Source organism: Sorex araneus, chromosome 2, assembly GCF_027595985.1.
Source record: "Sorex araneus isolate mSorAra2 chromosome 2, mSorAra2.pri, whole genome shotgun sequence".
Classification (NCBI taxonomy): domain Eukaryota; kingdom Metazoa; phylum Chordata; class Mammalia; order Eulipotyphla; family Soricidae; genus Sorex; species Sorex araneus.
The window spans coordinates 34,257,241-34,275,020 of record NC_073303.1 but is presented as its reverse complement, the minus strand read 5'-3'; the positions used below and the strand labels follow the sequence as shown (position 1 = coordinate 34,275,020).

The 17,780-nt window shown below is 46.8% G+C and overlaps 1 protein-coding gene across 5 annotated transcripts in view; it reads left to right on the top strand.

Annotated features, from left to right (window-relative positions):
* Nucleotides 1-17,780, top strand: part of CSNK1G1 (casein kinase 1 gamma 1) — a 161,413-nt gene that overhangs the window by 131,722 nt on the left and 11,911 nt on the right. For 3 of the 5 annotated variants that reach the window (XM_004619617.2, XM_012935262.2, XM_055126844.1), the window contains 2 exons: nucleotides 6,908-7,012; nucleotides 15,418-15,524. In XM_004619617.2, coding sequence (XP_004619674.1) covers nucleotides 6,908-7,012; nucleotides 15,418-15,524 — 212 coding nt within the window. The remainder of the gene's footprint in view (nucleotides 1-6,907; nucleotides 7,013-15,417; nucleotides 15,525-17,780) is intronic. The other 2 variants (XM_004619619.2, XM_004619620.2) reach the window with 1 other exon arrangement.

The window sequence follows — 17,780 nt, the reverse complement described above, 5'->3', positions numbered from 1 at the left end:
TAAATTTGTTTTGGTTTTATTTTCAACCACATGCAGCAGTGCACAGGGGATGCTCGCAGCAGTGCTCAGGGGACTTGGTAGGTTCTGGAGATCAAATCCGGGCCTCCTTCATGCAAAGCATCCACCCAGCCCGTTGGGCTATCTCATCTCTTACTCTGAAACATTTTCAAACTGAGAAATGTTGGTTATAGTTTTTCTTTCAAAGTCTTTTTACATAGAAAGTGATAGTCAAGCTAGAAATGAAGACCTGTGAGTTAGCAGATAAGAAGTTTGTTTCAGAGGTAAAGGAAGACAGCTGGACTGTGGCAGTGAAAATGACATGGACGGGACTGGAGCAGTAATGCAGCAGGGAGGGCGCTTGCATTGCTTGAGGCTGTCCTGGGTTCAATCCCTGACATCTCATATGGTCCCCTGAGCACCGCCAGAAGTGATCCCTGAGTGCAGAGCCAGGAGTATGCCCTGAGCATTACCTGGTGCCCAAAAACAAAAGAAAGGAAAACAAGATGGAATGGAAAAGAGACGCAAGGGTGTAATCTGCCAGAGTTGTCACCCCCTGTAGGTGTCAGGATTGAAGGAGAAAGAACGAGAAATTAAATCTGCGGAAATTTTTAAGTTGAGGTATTTTGGGAGGCAGTGTGGTACTATCACTAGAAATCAGACTTACTTAGAGCTTGAGTTTAAGTATCTTGAGTTTGAAACACTAGCAGTGTATTCCAACTGAGTATGTCTTCAGGCAGGCAATTCCTCTCTAAAAGAAAGCCAAAAAGATACTGATGGGGGTGGGGAAAAGAGAGATGGAAAAGAGAGGTGTGGGTCCATATCCAATTGTACTCAGGGCTTTGTGCTCATGGGTCACTCCTGGTGAACCATATGAGGGACACGGGGATTGAACTCAGCCATGTGCAGAGCAAATGAACTGTAACCCTTCTGCTATCTCTCTGGTCCCAACCAGAAAGATAGTTGGAAGTCAAGTATGGTGATGACATTGATGATAGCACCAAAGAGCCTCTTTCTTCTGGCTGATTCTGCGCGTGTGTGGTAGAGCAGTGAGCCTGCGGACTAGCAGGTGCCATTAGTCCGTGAGAAAGGAAGGGAAAGCAGAGGAGCTTAAAATCTGCTTTCACTTACCCCAAGACTCTGTTCATAATTAGTCTTCTGGGTCCTCAGCTTTTTTTACATGTAAGCCTTGTAAGAGCAGAGAGTTTTGTTTTGTCACCTCTGTATCCCCACCACCTAACAAAGGTGTCTGTATTGGTAGGCATTTAATAATCGTATGGCTCTTCAAATGATGAGTATTAATAAGATTTTTTTAATAGAAAATTTGGAGGTTGCTCAAGTGGTCAGACACACGCTGAGCATATGTGAGGCCCAGGTTCCGTCCCTGGTTCTTTGTGGCCCACCCAAACCCCCGTGTGCACCAGCTGTGGCCCTGTGGCTCCCCGAGGATCAGTATTGCTGAGCTAGCAATACCTGCTGTGACCCCTAAAGTAATGACCACAGCCAAAAGGCTAAAGGGCTAAGGCACTTGCTTTGCATGGGACTGACCCCAGCTTGATCGTTGGCACAGCTTGGTCCCCAGAGCACAGTCAGGACTGGGAGTATCCCCCAACGCCCCCAATACATAAAAATAACAGCACAGTACAGCAGACTTCCGTTGCAGGATACACTCTGCCGATGGCATTAAGCCATCTTCCTTTACCACATGAAACTCTTCAGGGGCTATTTTGCGTTGCTTTCTAGGTACATTGAACTGTACTGCCTGGCTGTTAGTTGTAATAAAAGACCCCCAAGTATGGTTCCCGAAAAATTGCACTTAAACTCACCATATCAGCTTGCTGAAGTTGTCTCTATTATTCCTTTATATTTTTGTTGGATGTTGGGTACTGTATTGGGTATTGAATCCAAGACCTCACGCGTGCGGGGCCACTGAGCTGTGTCCTCAGTCATTTGGCTTTTGGGGTTTTGTTTTCTTTTGTTTTTAGTTTTGGATATTATGCAATATGTTCAGGAGATATTCTTGACTCTGTGCTCAGGAGTTACTCCTGACAGTGCTCTGCTTGGGGACTTTATGTGGTGCTACAGATAAAACTGGTCAGCATGCGGCTGGAGCAATAGCACAGCGGGGAGGGCGTTTGCCTTGGACACAGCTGACCCAGGTTCGATTCTCAGCATCCCATATGGTCCCCCAAGCACCGCCAGGAGTAATTCTTGTGCATCGCTGGATGTGACCCAAAAAAGCAAAACAAAACCTGGTCAGCATTGTGCAAGGTGAGCGCCTGAATCGCTATACTATCTCTCTGGCCCCATCGATCTATTTTAAAAACTATTAATACTAGATGTTTAAGAACTTTTAAAATTCATTTTTACCCACCTCTTAGATAACTTTAATTAAACCTTGAGTTTGGATGCATGAAATATTCCTAACTGTTAGATCCGTTTAGGAAGATTCCAGTTATGTTAGTTTTCATTTTACTTTTAGTATTTGTCCTTTCCCAGTTCCAAAGATGGTAAATCTTGCTGGGACTCGGGTTCCTCTCTAAAGAACTCTACATTACCATCCATCAGCAAGGGGATGAAAACTTTAATCATTCTGCTTATTTCTACCTGGCAAAGCTTCCCTCATAGTCTCTGATCAAATTCAATCAGGAAGTAAGTCCTGTCATTATCCAGAGATCTAATATTAGATTGTACGACATTGTGCCGTCAAAGGTATTTGCTTGTGCAACACCCCACATGTAGACGTAATTGTGTTGACTGGACTGAGAATGCAGCAACGCTCTGCTCTGTCAGAACTTTAAACTGTGGGGCCAGAGCGATAGTACAGCAGGTAAGCTGTTTGCCTTGCACGAAGCTGACCAGGGTTTGGTCCCCAGCATCCGAGATGGCCCCCTAGCCCCACCAGGAGTGGTCCCTGAGTACAGGGCCAAGAGTAAGTCCTGAGCACCACTGGGTGTGGCCCAACCGCCCCACCCGCTCTGTGCTCCCCGCAAAATCTAAGCTTCTGAAAATCCTTTCTTAAGTAAATGCTGTGCAAGTGGATGTCACTGGGGGTTCTCATTTTGCAGTGCTCACACTTTCCTTATCTTCCAGTGACTCCTTTTATTTGGTAGGTTTTCTGTGGGTATATAAAGCAAGGGTACTTGGCCTAGAAGCTCAGGGAAATAGAATTTGTTTTGAGATTATAAAATGTCATATTGACTATCCAGAACTATTAAACTCTACCAGACGTGTTCTACTACCTTGATAATAATGGATTCCAAAATATTATGTCTGTATGTGTAGCATATGTTTAAAGAAAAGAGGCTGTTCTTTGGGGTGGGTCAGATGGCTCAAGGTGGTCCCGAGTATGATCCCTGGCACCACAGGGCCCATGTCGTAGGGCCACACTACCAGACCAGGCACAGCATGGCACTGCCCTGCCAGGTGTACCATCACCATCACCAGAAGTTGCCCTGGGGTCCCCTGAGCATGGCTAGGAGTGCCCCTATATTTAAAAAAAAAAAAGTTTATTCTTTGTTAATCTCTTCTACATAAACTGTTCTTTTGCAAAGTCCCCAGTATGACTAGCAAGAAAATATGAATCAGAGACCAGTTAAGCTCATCCCTCTGGGAAAGCCTTGTTTAAACTGTGTCTTAATACTCAAGAAAGAAACAACGGAACTTGGAAGTGTTCAATCATACTGAGTTCCGAAGATGTGTCCCAGTTACAGACTAGTTTAGATGTATCTAGACTCTAAAGGAATTTGAATTTGAGGAATATTCCAAGCCTTCAAAAATGCTGTGGGCCGGTGCCTTTATGTCCTTAACCGGGCGAGGCTTGTTGGGCGCATCGCAACAGGGACGTTAGATCAGGTAGCCAAGATGGTTAGGGGTCATTATAGTATGAGTATTATTTTGTAAAGCCTTAGAAAAGCAATAGTGATTAATTCTTCGTTTCCTTCCTTTTACAGAATACTGCTTCATTTTCAGCAAGGTTCAGGGTTTGCTAGTTGAAGGGATAGATGACTTTGCGCAGGCACAGTCTGCCTCCTTCTGGCCCGCCCGTGAGTTCACAGCTGGCCGCCTGCTGTCTAGCAGGAATCAGGTGCAGAGATTGCGCACTGGCCCTGCCACCCGCCACCCCTGGGCCCAGTGGGAACGGGCTGCCGTTTCTCAGTTATGGACCCTTAACCCCCGGAGGGACATTGGAACAAGCAAGTACAAAACTGAAATAAAATACAATTTTTAGCTTCTCCTATTCTGTCACTTCTGCTCTTGTTTGTTCTGTAATTTTTTCCTCCCCTGCCCCCCCAGGGCCACAGTCTGGCTCAGTGGTAGAGTGTCTGGCCTGCATGTGTGAGACCCTGGGTTTGATCTTAACATCACAAAAAAGAAAAAAAATTTTTTTCAGTCTGTGTTCATTCTTCAGTATTTTTTATTTCAGCCTATTGCCTGGATCTGAGGCAGGGAAAAGCTTGAGAATTCTGGAGTAATCTCTATCGTCCTCATCTTTCCGTGGGGGTGTGGGAGGCATTTTTTACTAAAGTAGAAGAGGGGATAGGGCACTTGCCTTGCACTCGGCCGACCTGGGTTCGATTTCTAGCACCCCATATGGTACCCTGAGCCCACTAGGAGTGATCTCTGAGAGCAGAGCCAGGACTGAGCCCTAAGTACCACTGGATGTGGCACAGAAACAAAAAACTAGAAGACGTTTTGTCAAATCATAACTTATATATTGTGGTTACAGTAGTGTTGAGGTTTATGGTATTGAGTGGTAGGATTACTGCACACTGCCAGTCATCAGGGGCCCCCACCCACTGCATGGATGCCTGTTTTTCACACCCCTTTTCACCCCCCCCCCCCATAGATTCTTAGTCTTTACACTTGCAGGCTGGCTCTGGCCCACATACAACTGAAATTCACTGTCTTCTATAGAAGATACTGACATTTAAAAAAAAAAAAAAAGAAGAAGAACATCATCAGTCTTCTGTGTTTTCCCTTAAGTACTTTTTTGTTAGTTTCATCTTTATTAATGTCAATTCTAGTTAGATTGCTATGGTGTTTTTTCTTCACTCACCTACTACAGAATAAACCAACCATTTCCGCACAGGCAGTGCAGGTAGGGCTGAAGATCTTTTTGTTTGGGGCCGTACCTGCCAGCACTTATTGGGTTATTCCCGAGGTGCTGGAGACCATCAGCGCTAGTACCCTCAGCCCTTTGCTTTCTCTCTGACCCACAGCTGAAGATTTTAGAGCATTTATTTCCTCCAGGAGTTCCCGCTACTTAAAATTCCTGTGATTTACACATGTCATATGAGCCTTTGCCTTTCAAGAAACGCAGACAGGGCCAGAGAGATTGTTAGGGCTTGGGCACTTGCCTTGAACACCCCCACCCCTGTCTCAGTCCCCTGCACTGCATATGTTCCCCTGAGCACAGAGGTAGGGGTAAGCCCTGAGCACCAGTATGTCTGGCCCTGAAACAAAACAAATCAAAGGCAGAGGGAGACTGATTTTGTTGAATGATCCTTCTTCCCATGGGTCTTCCTGAGTGCTGTTTAGATACACAGGTGTGCTTAAGTGAACGTCAGGAATTAGGATTTGGGTCTGCAGCTATTGTGGGACTTGCATTGCACATGGATGACCTGGGTTCAATCCCCAGCAACCCAGATGGTCCCCCAAGCCCACCAGGAGTGACCCTGAGTGCAGAGCCAGTAGTTAAACCCAGAGCACCACAGAGTGTGGCCCAGTAACTCCCAACCAAATACCGAAAGCAGAAAAAAATCAAAAGCGAAGCAGAGAAATTCATGAGAGGAGTAATTTTTTCTTTTTTGTTTTCCTCTGTGGGCTGTGTTTGACCACACCTGGCAGTGCCTAGGGATCACTCCTGGGGGGTCTTTGGGGACCGTATGTGGTGTTGAGAATCAAACCTGGGTCGGCCACATGCAAGGCAAATATGTAACAACTAAAGTATCTCTCCTGCTCCCAGACAAGTAATTTCCTTGAATCAGTATCAGCATTTTCAGCATTCACACCACTGACTTGAAGTATATGAATACTTTTGGAGCATTTTTGGCTTCTGAGTACTGGCAGATCTCTTATTGTTCAGGAGTTTAAATGTTCTAAATAGGGGCTGGAGCAATAGCACAAAAGTACATGACGGTTCCATGGTTTTTGTTGTTGTAGCTTAGTTCACAGCCCAGGAGTATATCTCCCAGCAGCCACTGCGTTCCGAGATTGGTTTCTGTGCCTCTGGGGTAATGGTCCTTCAGGGGTGTGGGAGCTGTTCCTGAGCGGCTTTTTGTATATCAGGAAAGGTCGCGTGGCTGCATAAGCGGCCGCGCGGTTTGGAGAAATCGTCCCAGTCCCACATACCGGAGCCATGTTAGTAGAAGCTCAGTGTCGCTGGGATTCCATCTGGAGAAGGCGGGAGGCTGCACCTTCTCCCTCTGGGGCGCCCCAGTGTTGTCGGCCGGGTCTGGGGTCCGCAGCATTCTCCGGCTTGCGGTGCCCACGGGCACAGATTCTTCACTGCTGAGTGCGGCAAGATGGTGCCGGGGGCGGGTTGAGGACGTGACTTCTGGGGGCGGGTTGAGGACGTGACTTCTGGGGGCAGGGGCGGGCTGGAAGCTGGGATGGAGCCTCCCCATTCCAGTGCCCCCAAGGGGTTTGTAGAAATCGTCCCAGTCCCCACATACCGGAGCCATGTTAGTAGCAGCACCAGGACTCCATCTGGAGAAGGTGTCTTTTGTTCTTCTGTGTTTGAATGAGAATAGCCAAGCTAACTTTTTCTCAGTGCTTTGCTGCTGTTGCTAAATTAAAATAAAGCCCTGGATCCTTAGGGTCACTAATGTTCTTGATTTCGTTATTGCTTGCTGTTGCTTTATCTTTCCTTCTGTGTCTTGCCCTCATGCTTCCTAATCCTGAGCAGACCACATCGACAGAACGCCGTGGAGAGTGGGAAATCCAGCCGAGCCGGCAGACCTCGTACCTAACATCTCACTTGGCTGCAGACCGCCATGGGGGATCAGTGCAGGTACTGCTGCCTTTGCCGCCTTTGCTTGGCCTTCCCAGCCCAGCTGGTCGGGAGTTGGCTTGCTTCCTTTGGGACAGAAACTCAGAGCCAGAGTGAGCTGCTTCTGTAGTTCACAGGATGCTAATTTTCTGCCCATGTGGACTCTTAAGAGTCACTGAAATGAGTGTTGGTTGTTGTCGTTGACTAAGAAATGTAATTTCTGATACGGCATTCAAGTTAATCCTACAAACTTTATCCATTTGCCATAAACCATAGAAATGTAAAGATCTGACTGAAATGACAAAATATGTATTTTTTAAATAAGGGACTAGAGCAGTGATTATCTTTTTGTTGTTGTTTTTGGGCCACACCAGCAGTGCTCTGGAATTACTCCTGGCTCTGTACTCAGGGATCACTCCTGGAGGGTTTGGGAACCATATGTGATGCCAGTGATTGAACCTGGGTAGCATGCAAGGCCCTACCCACTGTACGATCTGTCTAGCCCACTAAAGCAGTGATTTTCATCCTTGGCCCATGGACTGGTAACAGGTCCATAGATGCAAAATGGTTGAAAACCAGTAATCTATTTCATTCACATGGAACAGTATTTTTCAGACAGTGGCCATACTGGTACCAGCCCGTATGTGTCAGGACGTTGAAAGCCACTGGAGCTAGGAGTGAGTGCCCGTGTAGTTCCTTCCCTGCTGTGTGTTGCAGCCCATGGAAAGATGAGACTATTGCTTGGTACCAGTCAGCCATTACTGAGTAAGCACCCAACTAGTTGTGCTATTTACATTTTTCTTCCTAAAATCAGTGTGATCTTGGGAAATTATTTTCCTCTGCTGGAATGGGTGAGGGGTACTCCCAAGCTGTGCTCAGAAAATCTGGGGGACCAGCAGTGACTCTTGACCAGCCCTTGGCCAACAGTAGGTTGCAGCGCTGTCTGGGCTCTGGTGCCAGGGGTACCCAGACACCGTGGCAGTGATGGGGGGCTCCAGGCTGCACCAAGTGATGCCCAGGGGATGATGTGGCGCTGGGAATCGGACTCAGGTCAGGTGCCTGGTAGACACGTGCCCTGTCCTGTGTCTACTAGCTCTACTAGCTCCTGGCCCCTGAGAATTGTCTTAACTTTCTTAGGTCTATTTTGAATCCCTGTTCTTCCAGTGAAGAACATCTTGTTTCTTTCGTATGCCATATTTTAATAATCGTGCTGTTGACACCACCACCCGTTAAAGGTGAGGGAGGGGATGGGTTTGAGCCTCACTCAGAAGTGCTCAAGTAGTGTCGGAGATCAGATCTGCTCACTGTACCTTCTCATACCGTAAAGGGGCACCAGAGGACCACTACCAGGTTAGGGGGTGTGGCACCCCCCATCCCCTGGCACCACACTGGGGTGTGTCTGGGTAAACCCCCAGCTCTTCAGCCTGTGCGGCACGGCATCGCAGGGCCCCTGGAACCGTCAGTCTAGAGGGCTGAGCGTCACCGGGAGGGGCCCTTGCTGTGCTCCTGCTGGGCTGTCAGGACTGTGAAATTTGGAGGAGTCACGTGCTTCAGGAGCTGTGGGACTATGAGGATTCAGCAAGATGAAGTCTCTTTGAGATGAGAGTTACTGAGCTGTGACGCTGGACCAGTTGATATGCTGGAGGGGGTTGGGGGCGGGGGAGGTGCCGGGCCTCATGGCAGGGTGGGGACTCAGCTCACCACATCCCACGAAGGCTCCAGAGGTCTCAGTCCAGAGGCAGAACTTACCTGGACAACTCAGTGTGGTGAGAGTAGTTCCCAGGTTGGTTTTTTAGTTTGTGTGTTTTGGGTTTTGAGCCACACCTGGCAATACCCAGGGATTACTCCTTGCTCTGTGTTCTCTCTGGGAGGTCCTTGGAGAGGGATGCTAGGGTTCAAACCCAAGTCTACTGTGTGCTTCTTTCCCCAGTGAGAGAAGATTAAAATTGGATGGTCTGGGGCAATAGCTCCTTGTCCTAGAGTACCAGGGTGCAGATTTTGCTTTTGGTGACCCAAAATTACAAAATAGACTATGGGCTGTAGAGATGGTACCAGGGCCAGTCTCCGCCTCAGCATTGTCTCCCAAGCACTGTCAGATATAACCCATAGATAAGTAAAATTGACTAAAATGACTACAGTTGGGGTAACTTAGAGTCGAGCAGCAATTTTGAAATGTGTGACTTTGCTGTATGCCCTCCAAACTGAGTTCTACCACCGCCCTCGGTGTTATTAGACCAAGTACCTAACACCGTGGCAAGCTCTGCTGCTCTTCACTACATCTGCTTTTCAATTTTTGCTCCCCCAAATTTTTGCAAACCAAATCATCCATACTTGTCAAGGACAACTGATGATTTGACAACTCGTTCCTCCAGCCTAAAGTAATAGCTGCATGTCCCAAAGGTTCTGATTAGAAGTCACTGATTCCCAAGCACGGCCTGTTAAGATCAAGGCTAGACAACTGGTAGCCAGTTTCCCCTTTGTTAAGTGATTCATTTGAGACTGAGTCTTCTTTGATATACACAAGAGGTCTCATCTGTAAAACAGGGTAGTCTTCTTTTTTAAAAATTTCCCAAGATGTTTTTATTTTGGGGGGGGTCACACCCACCAATACATAGGAGTTATTCCTGGCTCTGCACTCAGGAGTTACTCCTGGCAGTGCTCGGGGGACCATATGGGATGCTGGGAATCGAACCCGCCAAGAAATGTTTTTGTTGGCACAATGAGTGATAGCACAGCAGGCAGGGCATTTGCCTTGCACGCCGCCAATCGGGTTCAATTCCTCCGTCCCTCTTGGAGAGCCCGGCAAGCTACTGAGAGTATCCTGCCCATAGGGTAGAGCCTGACAAGCTCCCCGTGGCGTATTCAATATGCCAAAGACAGTAACAAAAAGTCTCACAATGGAGATATTACTGGTACTTGCTCGAGCAAATCAATGAGCAACGGGATGACAGTGATACAGTGAATGACAATTCATAGCTAGGACAAACTAGACAGTATCACATGTATGGCATGCTCTGAACAGGCACCTTGACCAAAGTTACCAGGTAATTCACAGAAGCTCACGCCTGCTTTGTGCAGAGAACGAGTCTCCTTAACATCTTGTCTGGTTGCTGACTTGTTCCCTAAGACACTTTGCTGCCATTTCTCTTTATACCCTGGTGCTGAGAGAACAAACTTAGCTGAACTCTCCCTTATGCACACCAGTATTTTGCCCACAAGAAGAAAATGCAGGCTGAAGAAATGAACAGGATAGCATTAGTGTGAGAAATGGTGGCTCTTTGTTCTGGCTGCCTTCCCGACTTAGCTGGGGGAGAAGTGGTCCCTCAAATTTGGTTTTGAAATTCTCAAATCTACAGAGTAGTTGGTAGGAATGGGGTACAATCAGTGGGGGCAGTAATAAGCTCTGGTACAATTATGGGGGCACTTTCCATTTTTTCTCTTAAGCAAGATGGGCTTCCAGCGCAGCTTAGAGTGATGTTTTTTTCTGAAAAGGAGAGTAGGTCAAATAAACTTAGCAACCTCTGATCTAATGTAAGATTGTTGTGTTTGCTATAATTTCATGGGAAGAAAGGAGTGTTTGCAGAATAGCTTGAAAGTCAATTGCAGATTTTATTAAATTTTATCCCACAATGCTTCACCCTTTATCTCCTAAGAACAGACTTTCTTTCCCATAGTCAGCACCACTGCATCTAATAAAAATATCTTAATATCTAATATAGCATTTATACTACACACACTGCCCTCCGTTATCTTTCATATTAATTTTTGTGTCTCCAGATTAAAATAAGTGTTCAGAATCTAATCAGGTGTTTAGTTGTTGTGCTTTTCCAGTCTCTCAGTTTCTCAGTCTCTCTCTCTCTCTCTCTCTCTCTCTCTCATTTTAGGTATACTTTTAACTCTTTGTGTTTTGCTTGGCTTTTTGTTGGCCTTTGAATTTTTAGTAAGACACAGTGATTTACAAAGTTGTTCATGGTAGTTGTGTCAGCAGTAGTGTGCCAACACCAATCCCACCGTCAGTGTCCCGAGTTCCCTCCCACCCCCCAGCCTGTCTCCTTGGGATACACATGACACTTTTATTTCATATTACTGGCTCCAATAAAACTTAAATTCATGGCAGACAGACTGATTGGAAAACAAATCAATAGACGTCCACTTGCGATGATTGATTGCTGTTGTAGCCTTTTTTAGTCTAGTAAAAGAAAACCATAGGCACCATTAGTCAGTGCCATGTTCAGGGCCACATGATGGAAAACTTCTCCTGTTCTTTAAAGAAGGTCTTTTAATGTTTCTTGTAAAACAGGTGTCCAGGCTATGAATTCCCTGAGCTGCGCCCTGTCCGTGAAGCTCTGAGTGCTGATCTGTATCACTCCTGAGTGGTAGTCTAGTTGGGTAGAGGACTCTAGTCAGGTTTTGCTTCATTATTTGTGCTGTATTCTTCCTTACCCTTGTGGCTCGAGAGTCTCATTTGGTAGAGCTGCTATATATCTTGTGGACTCTCCTGTGTAAATAAGCTCCTTTTTTGATCTTGCTGCTTTCAGTCTTCTGCCTGGGGGCCAGTGAGATAGTACAGTGGGTTTGCCTTGCCTTGCATGTGGCTCACCCGGGTTTGGTCCCCAGCATTGCATGTGGTCTGTCTCCCAAGCTCTAGTGATTTGCTAGAAGTGATCCCTGAGCACAGAGCCAGGAGTAATCCTTGAGCACTATCAGGCGTGGCCCCAAAACTTAAAAAAAAAAATCCTCAATATTCTCTCCCTTTGGGTTTTGTCATTTTGAATATAATGTGTCCTCAACTTTTTCTCGGTGGGTCAGTTCTCACTGGGATCCTTGGGGCCTCTTGGATCTAGGTGTCTGTAATCCTCAACTCTGGGAAATTCTTACTGATGATTTCTTTAACTACTGTTTCTTTATCACATTGCCTTCCTGTGAGCCTCCTATGATGCTTATATTGTTCCTCTTCAACTCATCCTATAATTCTCTGGTGTGCTGTTCATTTCTTATTTATTTATTTATTTATTTTTGCTTTTTGGGTCACACCTGGCGATGCACACGGGTTACTCCTGGCTCTGCACTCAGGAATTACTCCTGGCGGTGCTCAAGGGACCATATGCTGGGAATTTAACCCGGGTTGGCCGGGTGCAAGGCAAACGCCCTACCCGCTGTGCTTATCGCTCTAACCCCAGAGCTCCTTCATCTTTACTTGGCTATATCTATTCTGCTGTTCATAACTTCTGTTGGCATTTTTTATATCACCACATTCTTCATTTCTGTCACTTCTGTTTGTAGTTTTCTCATTTCTGTTATTGTACTTTCTTGTGCTTTGCTGACTCCCTGTGTTGTTTCTTTGAACTCATTGATCATCCTCATCACGGTGTCACTAAAGACATTTCCTGTGCTGTTTGTGTCTCAGGTGATGCTATTTTTGCTCACTGATCTTTATGGGCTTCCATGGTATTTTGTCACTGGTTTTCTAGTGTTCTTAATGTACTGGGGGCGAGTTTTTGTAGTTAACCCTCTGAAGATGCTGCAGGATTAGGCTGAAGGCTGCCCTCTTTCTTCTCTGCCCGTCCTCACAGAATTGGAGGGATGTGACTGTGAGCAGCATCTCACTTGCTAAGTGTATCTGTTGTGCAGTGTTCATGTGGCCGCGTGCTTCAGGAGCTGTGGTGGCGGCGGGGGGGGGGGGGGGGGGCGGCGCTTAAAATGGTGCAGGTTGGACTTGGAGGTGCTGAGACCCACCCAGTGAGGAAGGGCTCTGCCTCCCAGGTCTGGTTCCCGAGTGGGCCCTGTGGTGCCCCCAGTGGCAGACCTCAGCCAGGTTGGCGGTGCAGGAAGTAGAAGGTCTCCTCAGTCTCTTAATCCAGTCAACCCTGTGAGTAAAGGGAAAAACAAGATTTTAGGCATAGTCTTCTTCTAAGACTGTTGGCTTATTTCTAGATGCCACATTTTGGATTTTCTCTTTCCTTTCTTTCAGCCATTAAGTTTAGGGGGGTTTTTTTGGTTTGTTTTCATTAAAAACGGTTTTTTGAGGACCACAGCCAGCTATGCTGAGGGCTTATTTCTGGCTCTGAGTTCAAGGATCTGGATTCCAGGGGTCTAACCTGGGTCAGCCAAGTCCAAAGCAGTCAGATTAACCCCTGTAGTATCTTTCCAGCCCCCTGTTAAATTTAGTTTTACTTATAAATTTTGGGGGCAAAAATACTACGTTGATACTATTTTATAGTATTCTTTTTAACAGGATCAACAGATAAATAAGGGCGGATGTTTTCATTAATTGGAGATGCTAAATGTTTTCAGTGGCAGAAATTTGGATATTTCCTGGCTAAACATAGATGTAATATAGATTTATTTGACCATCTGTGTGATAGTATATTAAGTTCTTATCATATTTTGTTAGGGCATGTGCTTTGCACACAGCCGACCTGGGTTCGATTCTTCTGTTCCTCTTGGAGAGCACGGCAAGCTACCGAGAGTATCCCACCTGCACGGCAGAGCCTGGCAAGCTCCCCGTGGCGTATTCGATATGCCAACAACAAGTCTCACAACGGAGATGTTACTGGTGCCCGCTTGAGCAAATAGATGAACAATGGGATGACAGTTTCTGGTTTAAAAATAATTGTGGACACAGGCCAGAGAGATAGTACAGTTAGTAAGGCATTTGCTTGCACATTGACAAACTGGATTCCATCCCCGGCACTACATATGGTGTACATATGGTCCCTTGAGCACCACCAGGAGTGCTCCTTAAGCGTCACTAGGTGTGGCCCAGGAGCCAAATAATAATAATTACGGGCACAGCCAGTGAGTAGTTTTCACCTCGTCTATTCTTTCCTTTTTGAATAAATACCCCCCAAAGACTTCTTCTGCTAAATATTTTCTCTTTGTGCAGGAAGTTTTTGCAAATTAAGTAATGAGGACCCTAGCTGAGGGGAAGAAAAGAAAAAACCTTTCTGGAGGGAGGGTCTGGTGTACATAGGAACCCTGAGGTTTGGCCAACCAAACCAAAATAAATTGCTTGAAGGAGAAGAGCAGTAAGCATTTAGTCATCCATTTCCATTTCCCATGGCAGTGTACTTGGACTTCGTGCAAATGCAGTTACCTGCTTAGGTTAGCAGCAATTCTCTGTCTTACACACAGTTCAGACCCAGAGGAGACTGAGGATCTGGCGCAAGGACTCACAGTATGTAAGTAGTGGAGCTAGGATTCAAACCCAGGGCTGAGTCTAGGACCCATTTCATTGACTATGCAGTGCCACCTTCATTCTTGTTCACCTGGTACTGTACCTTGACTCAAATATAATTCTCTCGCAACCCCTCTTCCCATATGTAATAGTCTCAAATCAATAATTCCTTATGTAACAGCATACAGTGGCTGAGCTGTTCATCTTCTCTAGTGGTTCTCTCCCGTGGTTCAGCTGGGGTCTTCAGTAGCAGAGTGTTCTATCCAGCAGGGTCCCTTTTTCCACTCCCCAGCACCCACATGAACAGGGTCCATGTGCTAGCAGTGAAACCAGGTGGCAGAAGCTGCTGCACAAGCAAGGGAAGTTCGGTCGGACCCAGCATGGCAGATAGCAGGAGTGAGAGCCTTCGGTCACGGCTCGGGGACCGGCAGGGAGCCGTGGGTCGACAGTGAGCCCGAGGGGAAGGTCGTTAGCTAAGGCTGAGCTTTCAGGGAAAGCGTGTCTGTACTATCTTCCCGCTCGCTAGGGAGCGCGTGCTACTTGTGTTATTTGAGTGCTAACCTGTGATCAAAGCCATGAAGAAATGTAGTGTACCAATGATCCCCGTTTCCCTCCCAACCCCCAGCCCCTGCCCGCCACTGTTGTTTTTTCAAAAGATGTTTTTAACCGTCTTCACTGAGTCTTCATGTGATTAAAGCTTAAATGAGTAGCATTAGAGAGAGGGGTATAGGGGCCAGGGCAATAGTATAGCAGGGAGGGCATTTGCCTTGCATGTGACTGACCCGAGTTCCATCCCCACACCCCATGTGTCCCCTGGAGTGAGCTGCCTGGGGTGATCCCTGAGCACAGGGCCAGAAGTAATCCCTGAATACTGCCGAGTATGGCCTAAAATCCAAAAAAAAAATTTTTTTTAATTATAAAAATAGAGAGGGGGCATGATACTGGTTTTATCACTTTTACTGGGTGAGATTACATTGTTTCCATCCAGTGTAACAGAATAGGCATTTAGTATGAAGTTCTGATGTTACATCATTGACTCCTTGGTTTCCCTGCTAAGTCCGGCAGCCTGCCCTAAGTCTGGACAGTTGCCTCGTCTCCCTCAGCCTCTCGCCTCCCGCCTTGTCTGCAGCCCAGGCAAACAAACACGTCAGACATGGCCTTGAAACCACATCTCCCCGAGGGACCCTTGCTAGCTGGCAGGAGACTGCTGTCACCGTGCTCTGTGTCACACTCCATCTTTCTCTTGCAGGTGGTTAGCTCGGCCAATGGAGAGCTGAACATCGATGACCCCACGGGCGCCCACTCCAATGCACCGATCACAGCTCACACTGAGGTGGAGGTACTGGAGGAAGCTAAGTACGTTCCAACTTCGGGGGCTCCCAGCCCCTCTCTGTCTTGCTCTCTCTGTGCTGCTTCTCACTCCACGCCGGTCTCCTCGTGCTCGGACCCACAGCTCTCTTCCTCTGGCTGTTTTGCTTTTGCATGGCACTCTAAGGCTTCTGCTGTCCTTTGTTTGCTGTGATTTCACATTTTTTCTAGTCTCCCTGGGACAAAAGTTAGTAGTCAGGAGCCTCTTTGAACCCTGGAGCTTCTGACTCCTGGTAGAGTAGAGAAATGTTTATCCAGGCCACGGGCCGGCTGCAGCATGAGTGCTCTTGCTCTTGGCTGCCGACTCTCGTGTGCACCGTTCTGGAGAAAGGATTTCAGGACTGTTTTGTTCCGAATTAAATGATTTTGGATTCAGAAGAACTCAAGTCAGGGGAGAGAAATTGTTTCCGTTTCTGTTCCTGTGAGTGGATGAGTCTTGAGGTGGAGAGGAAGTCACTGATCCCCAGAGGGCCAGGAAGCGCCTCACTCCCATCCCTGCTTTTCTCGCATGTGTGTGTGTCTTGCCTTGCCCAGGCCGCCAGCCCCTTGGTGTTCTCTGCATGGTCTGTGTTTAAACTCTTAACATCTGTGTGGGAGGTGAGCTGCCTGCGGCCCTGCTATGAGAGCAGCACTCTGACCACTGCTCTCTCTTTTGCCTCACCTCAAGTTCCCATTCGACAGCAAACTCCCAAGCAGACACAAGTGGTATCTTTATGATTTAGTAACTGCTACCAAGACGAATACATAGGCTCTCTTCACTAAAACCCTGTGGGAACAGTAATAGGCCATCCCAGTCGCATCTTCTCTGAAGCGGGCAACATGCTTATGCTGAAATTGTGCTGAGTGGTCCCTTGAATATCCAGAGGTCCCAAACATTCCTATACCCCTGGATGTAAGGCAGTGCAAGGCAGCCCACCACGTTCTTCTTTCATATATGGTTTGCATAGATGCCCCCCATCAGCGACCCCCTCAACACACACACACACACACACACACACACACACACACACACACACACACACACACACACCCCTGACTTCTTCCTGATCTGTATGATGAGCTCACCTGCTAGAAAAGCCAGAGCTCAAGAATTCCTACCCAGGAATTCTTAAAGCTAAGGATGCTTGGGACTCTTGTCAAGTCACTGCTGATTGTAGGGGACCTTTGGATGTTCTCCTGGGCAATGTAAGGCTCTGATTAAGAGAGCAGGGGAGTTTTTTATTTTAAATTCTATTGAATCACCGTGAGATAGTTACAAGCTTTCATGTTTGGGTTACAATCACACAATGATCAAACACCCATCCCTCCACCAGTGCACATTCCCCACCACCAATATCCTAGGTATGCCCCCCGCCCTTTCCCATCCTCCTCCTGCCTCTAAGGCAGACAATATTCCCCATACTCTCTCTCTACTTTTGGGCATTATAGCTTGCAACACAGACACTGAGAGGTCATCATGTTTGGTCCATTAACTACTTTCGGCATGCATCTCCCACCCCAACTGGTTCCTCCAGCCATCATTTTCTTAGTGATCCCTTCTCTCTTCCATCTACCTTCTCCCCTCCGCTTCAGCTATGGGGCAGCAGGGGAGTTCTTAACGCCCGACCTGGCCCTGTGTTGACGGGGACTTTGGAAAATTGTCATGGTGGTCACAGTTTTTCAGTTTCCATGGCAAAATTTAGTCTTCCACATAAACAGTATGCCTCTCTGGGTTCTTGGCCTCATCTGAACTTGGAGTTGGCTCGGATTAGAAAATAGCAATATCTGGGTCCCAGGACCAGACTTTCTGGTTTAATTTCTCTGGGCTAATGATGTGAGCATAAAGATTTATAAAGTTCAGGAGATTCAAGTTTCTTGTCAGGTTGGGAATCACTGCATTAACTCACTTCTGATTCCCCTCTGTGGCTATTATGTGGAAGACTCTGGGTTAAACAGTGACCCTTGTGTACCAAGGTTGACTGTATTTCCATTTTACGGTGTGTCCCCATACAGGTATGCAGGTTTATCATTTGGACCATTACATTTCATTTCTTTTTTGGTAAATGTGTGCTGCTTGTGTGTGTGTGTGTGTGTGTGTGTGTGTGTGTGTGTGTGTGTGTGTGTTTGTGTGGTGTTTGTATACTGTGTGTAAGGTAGGGGGCCATTCACACAGATTTTAATACACAGGTGTATTCTGTTCCTAGTATCACCTAAACTGCAAGATAGAGAGTTAAGTCTTTCCACGTAGCAGAAAGAACACTCTAG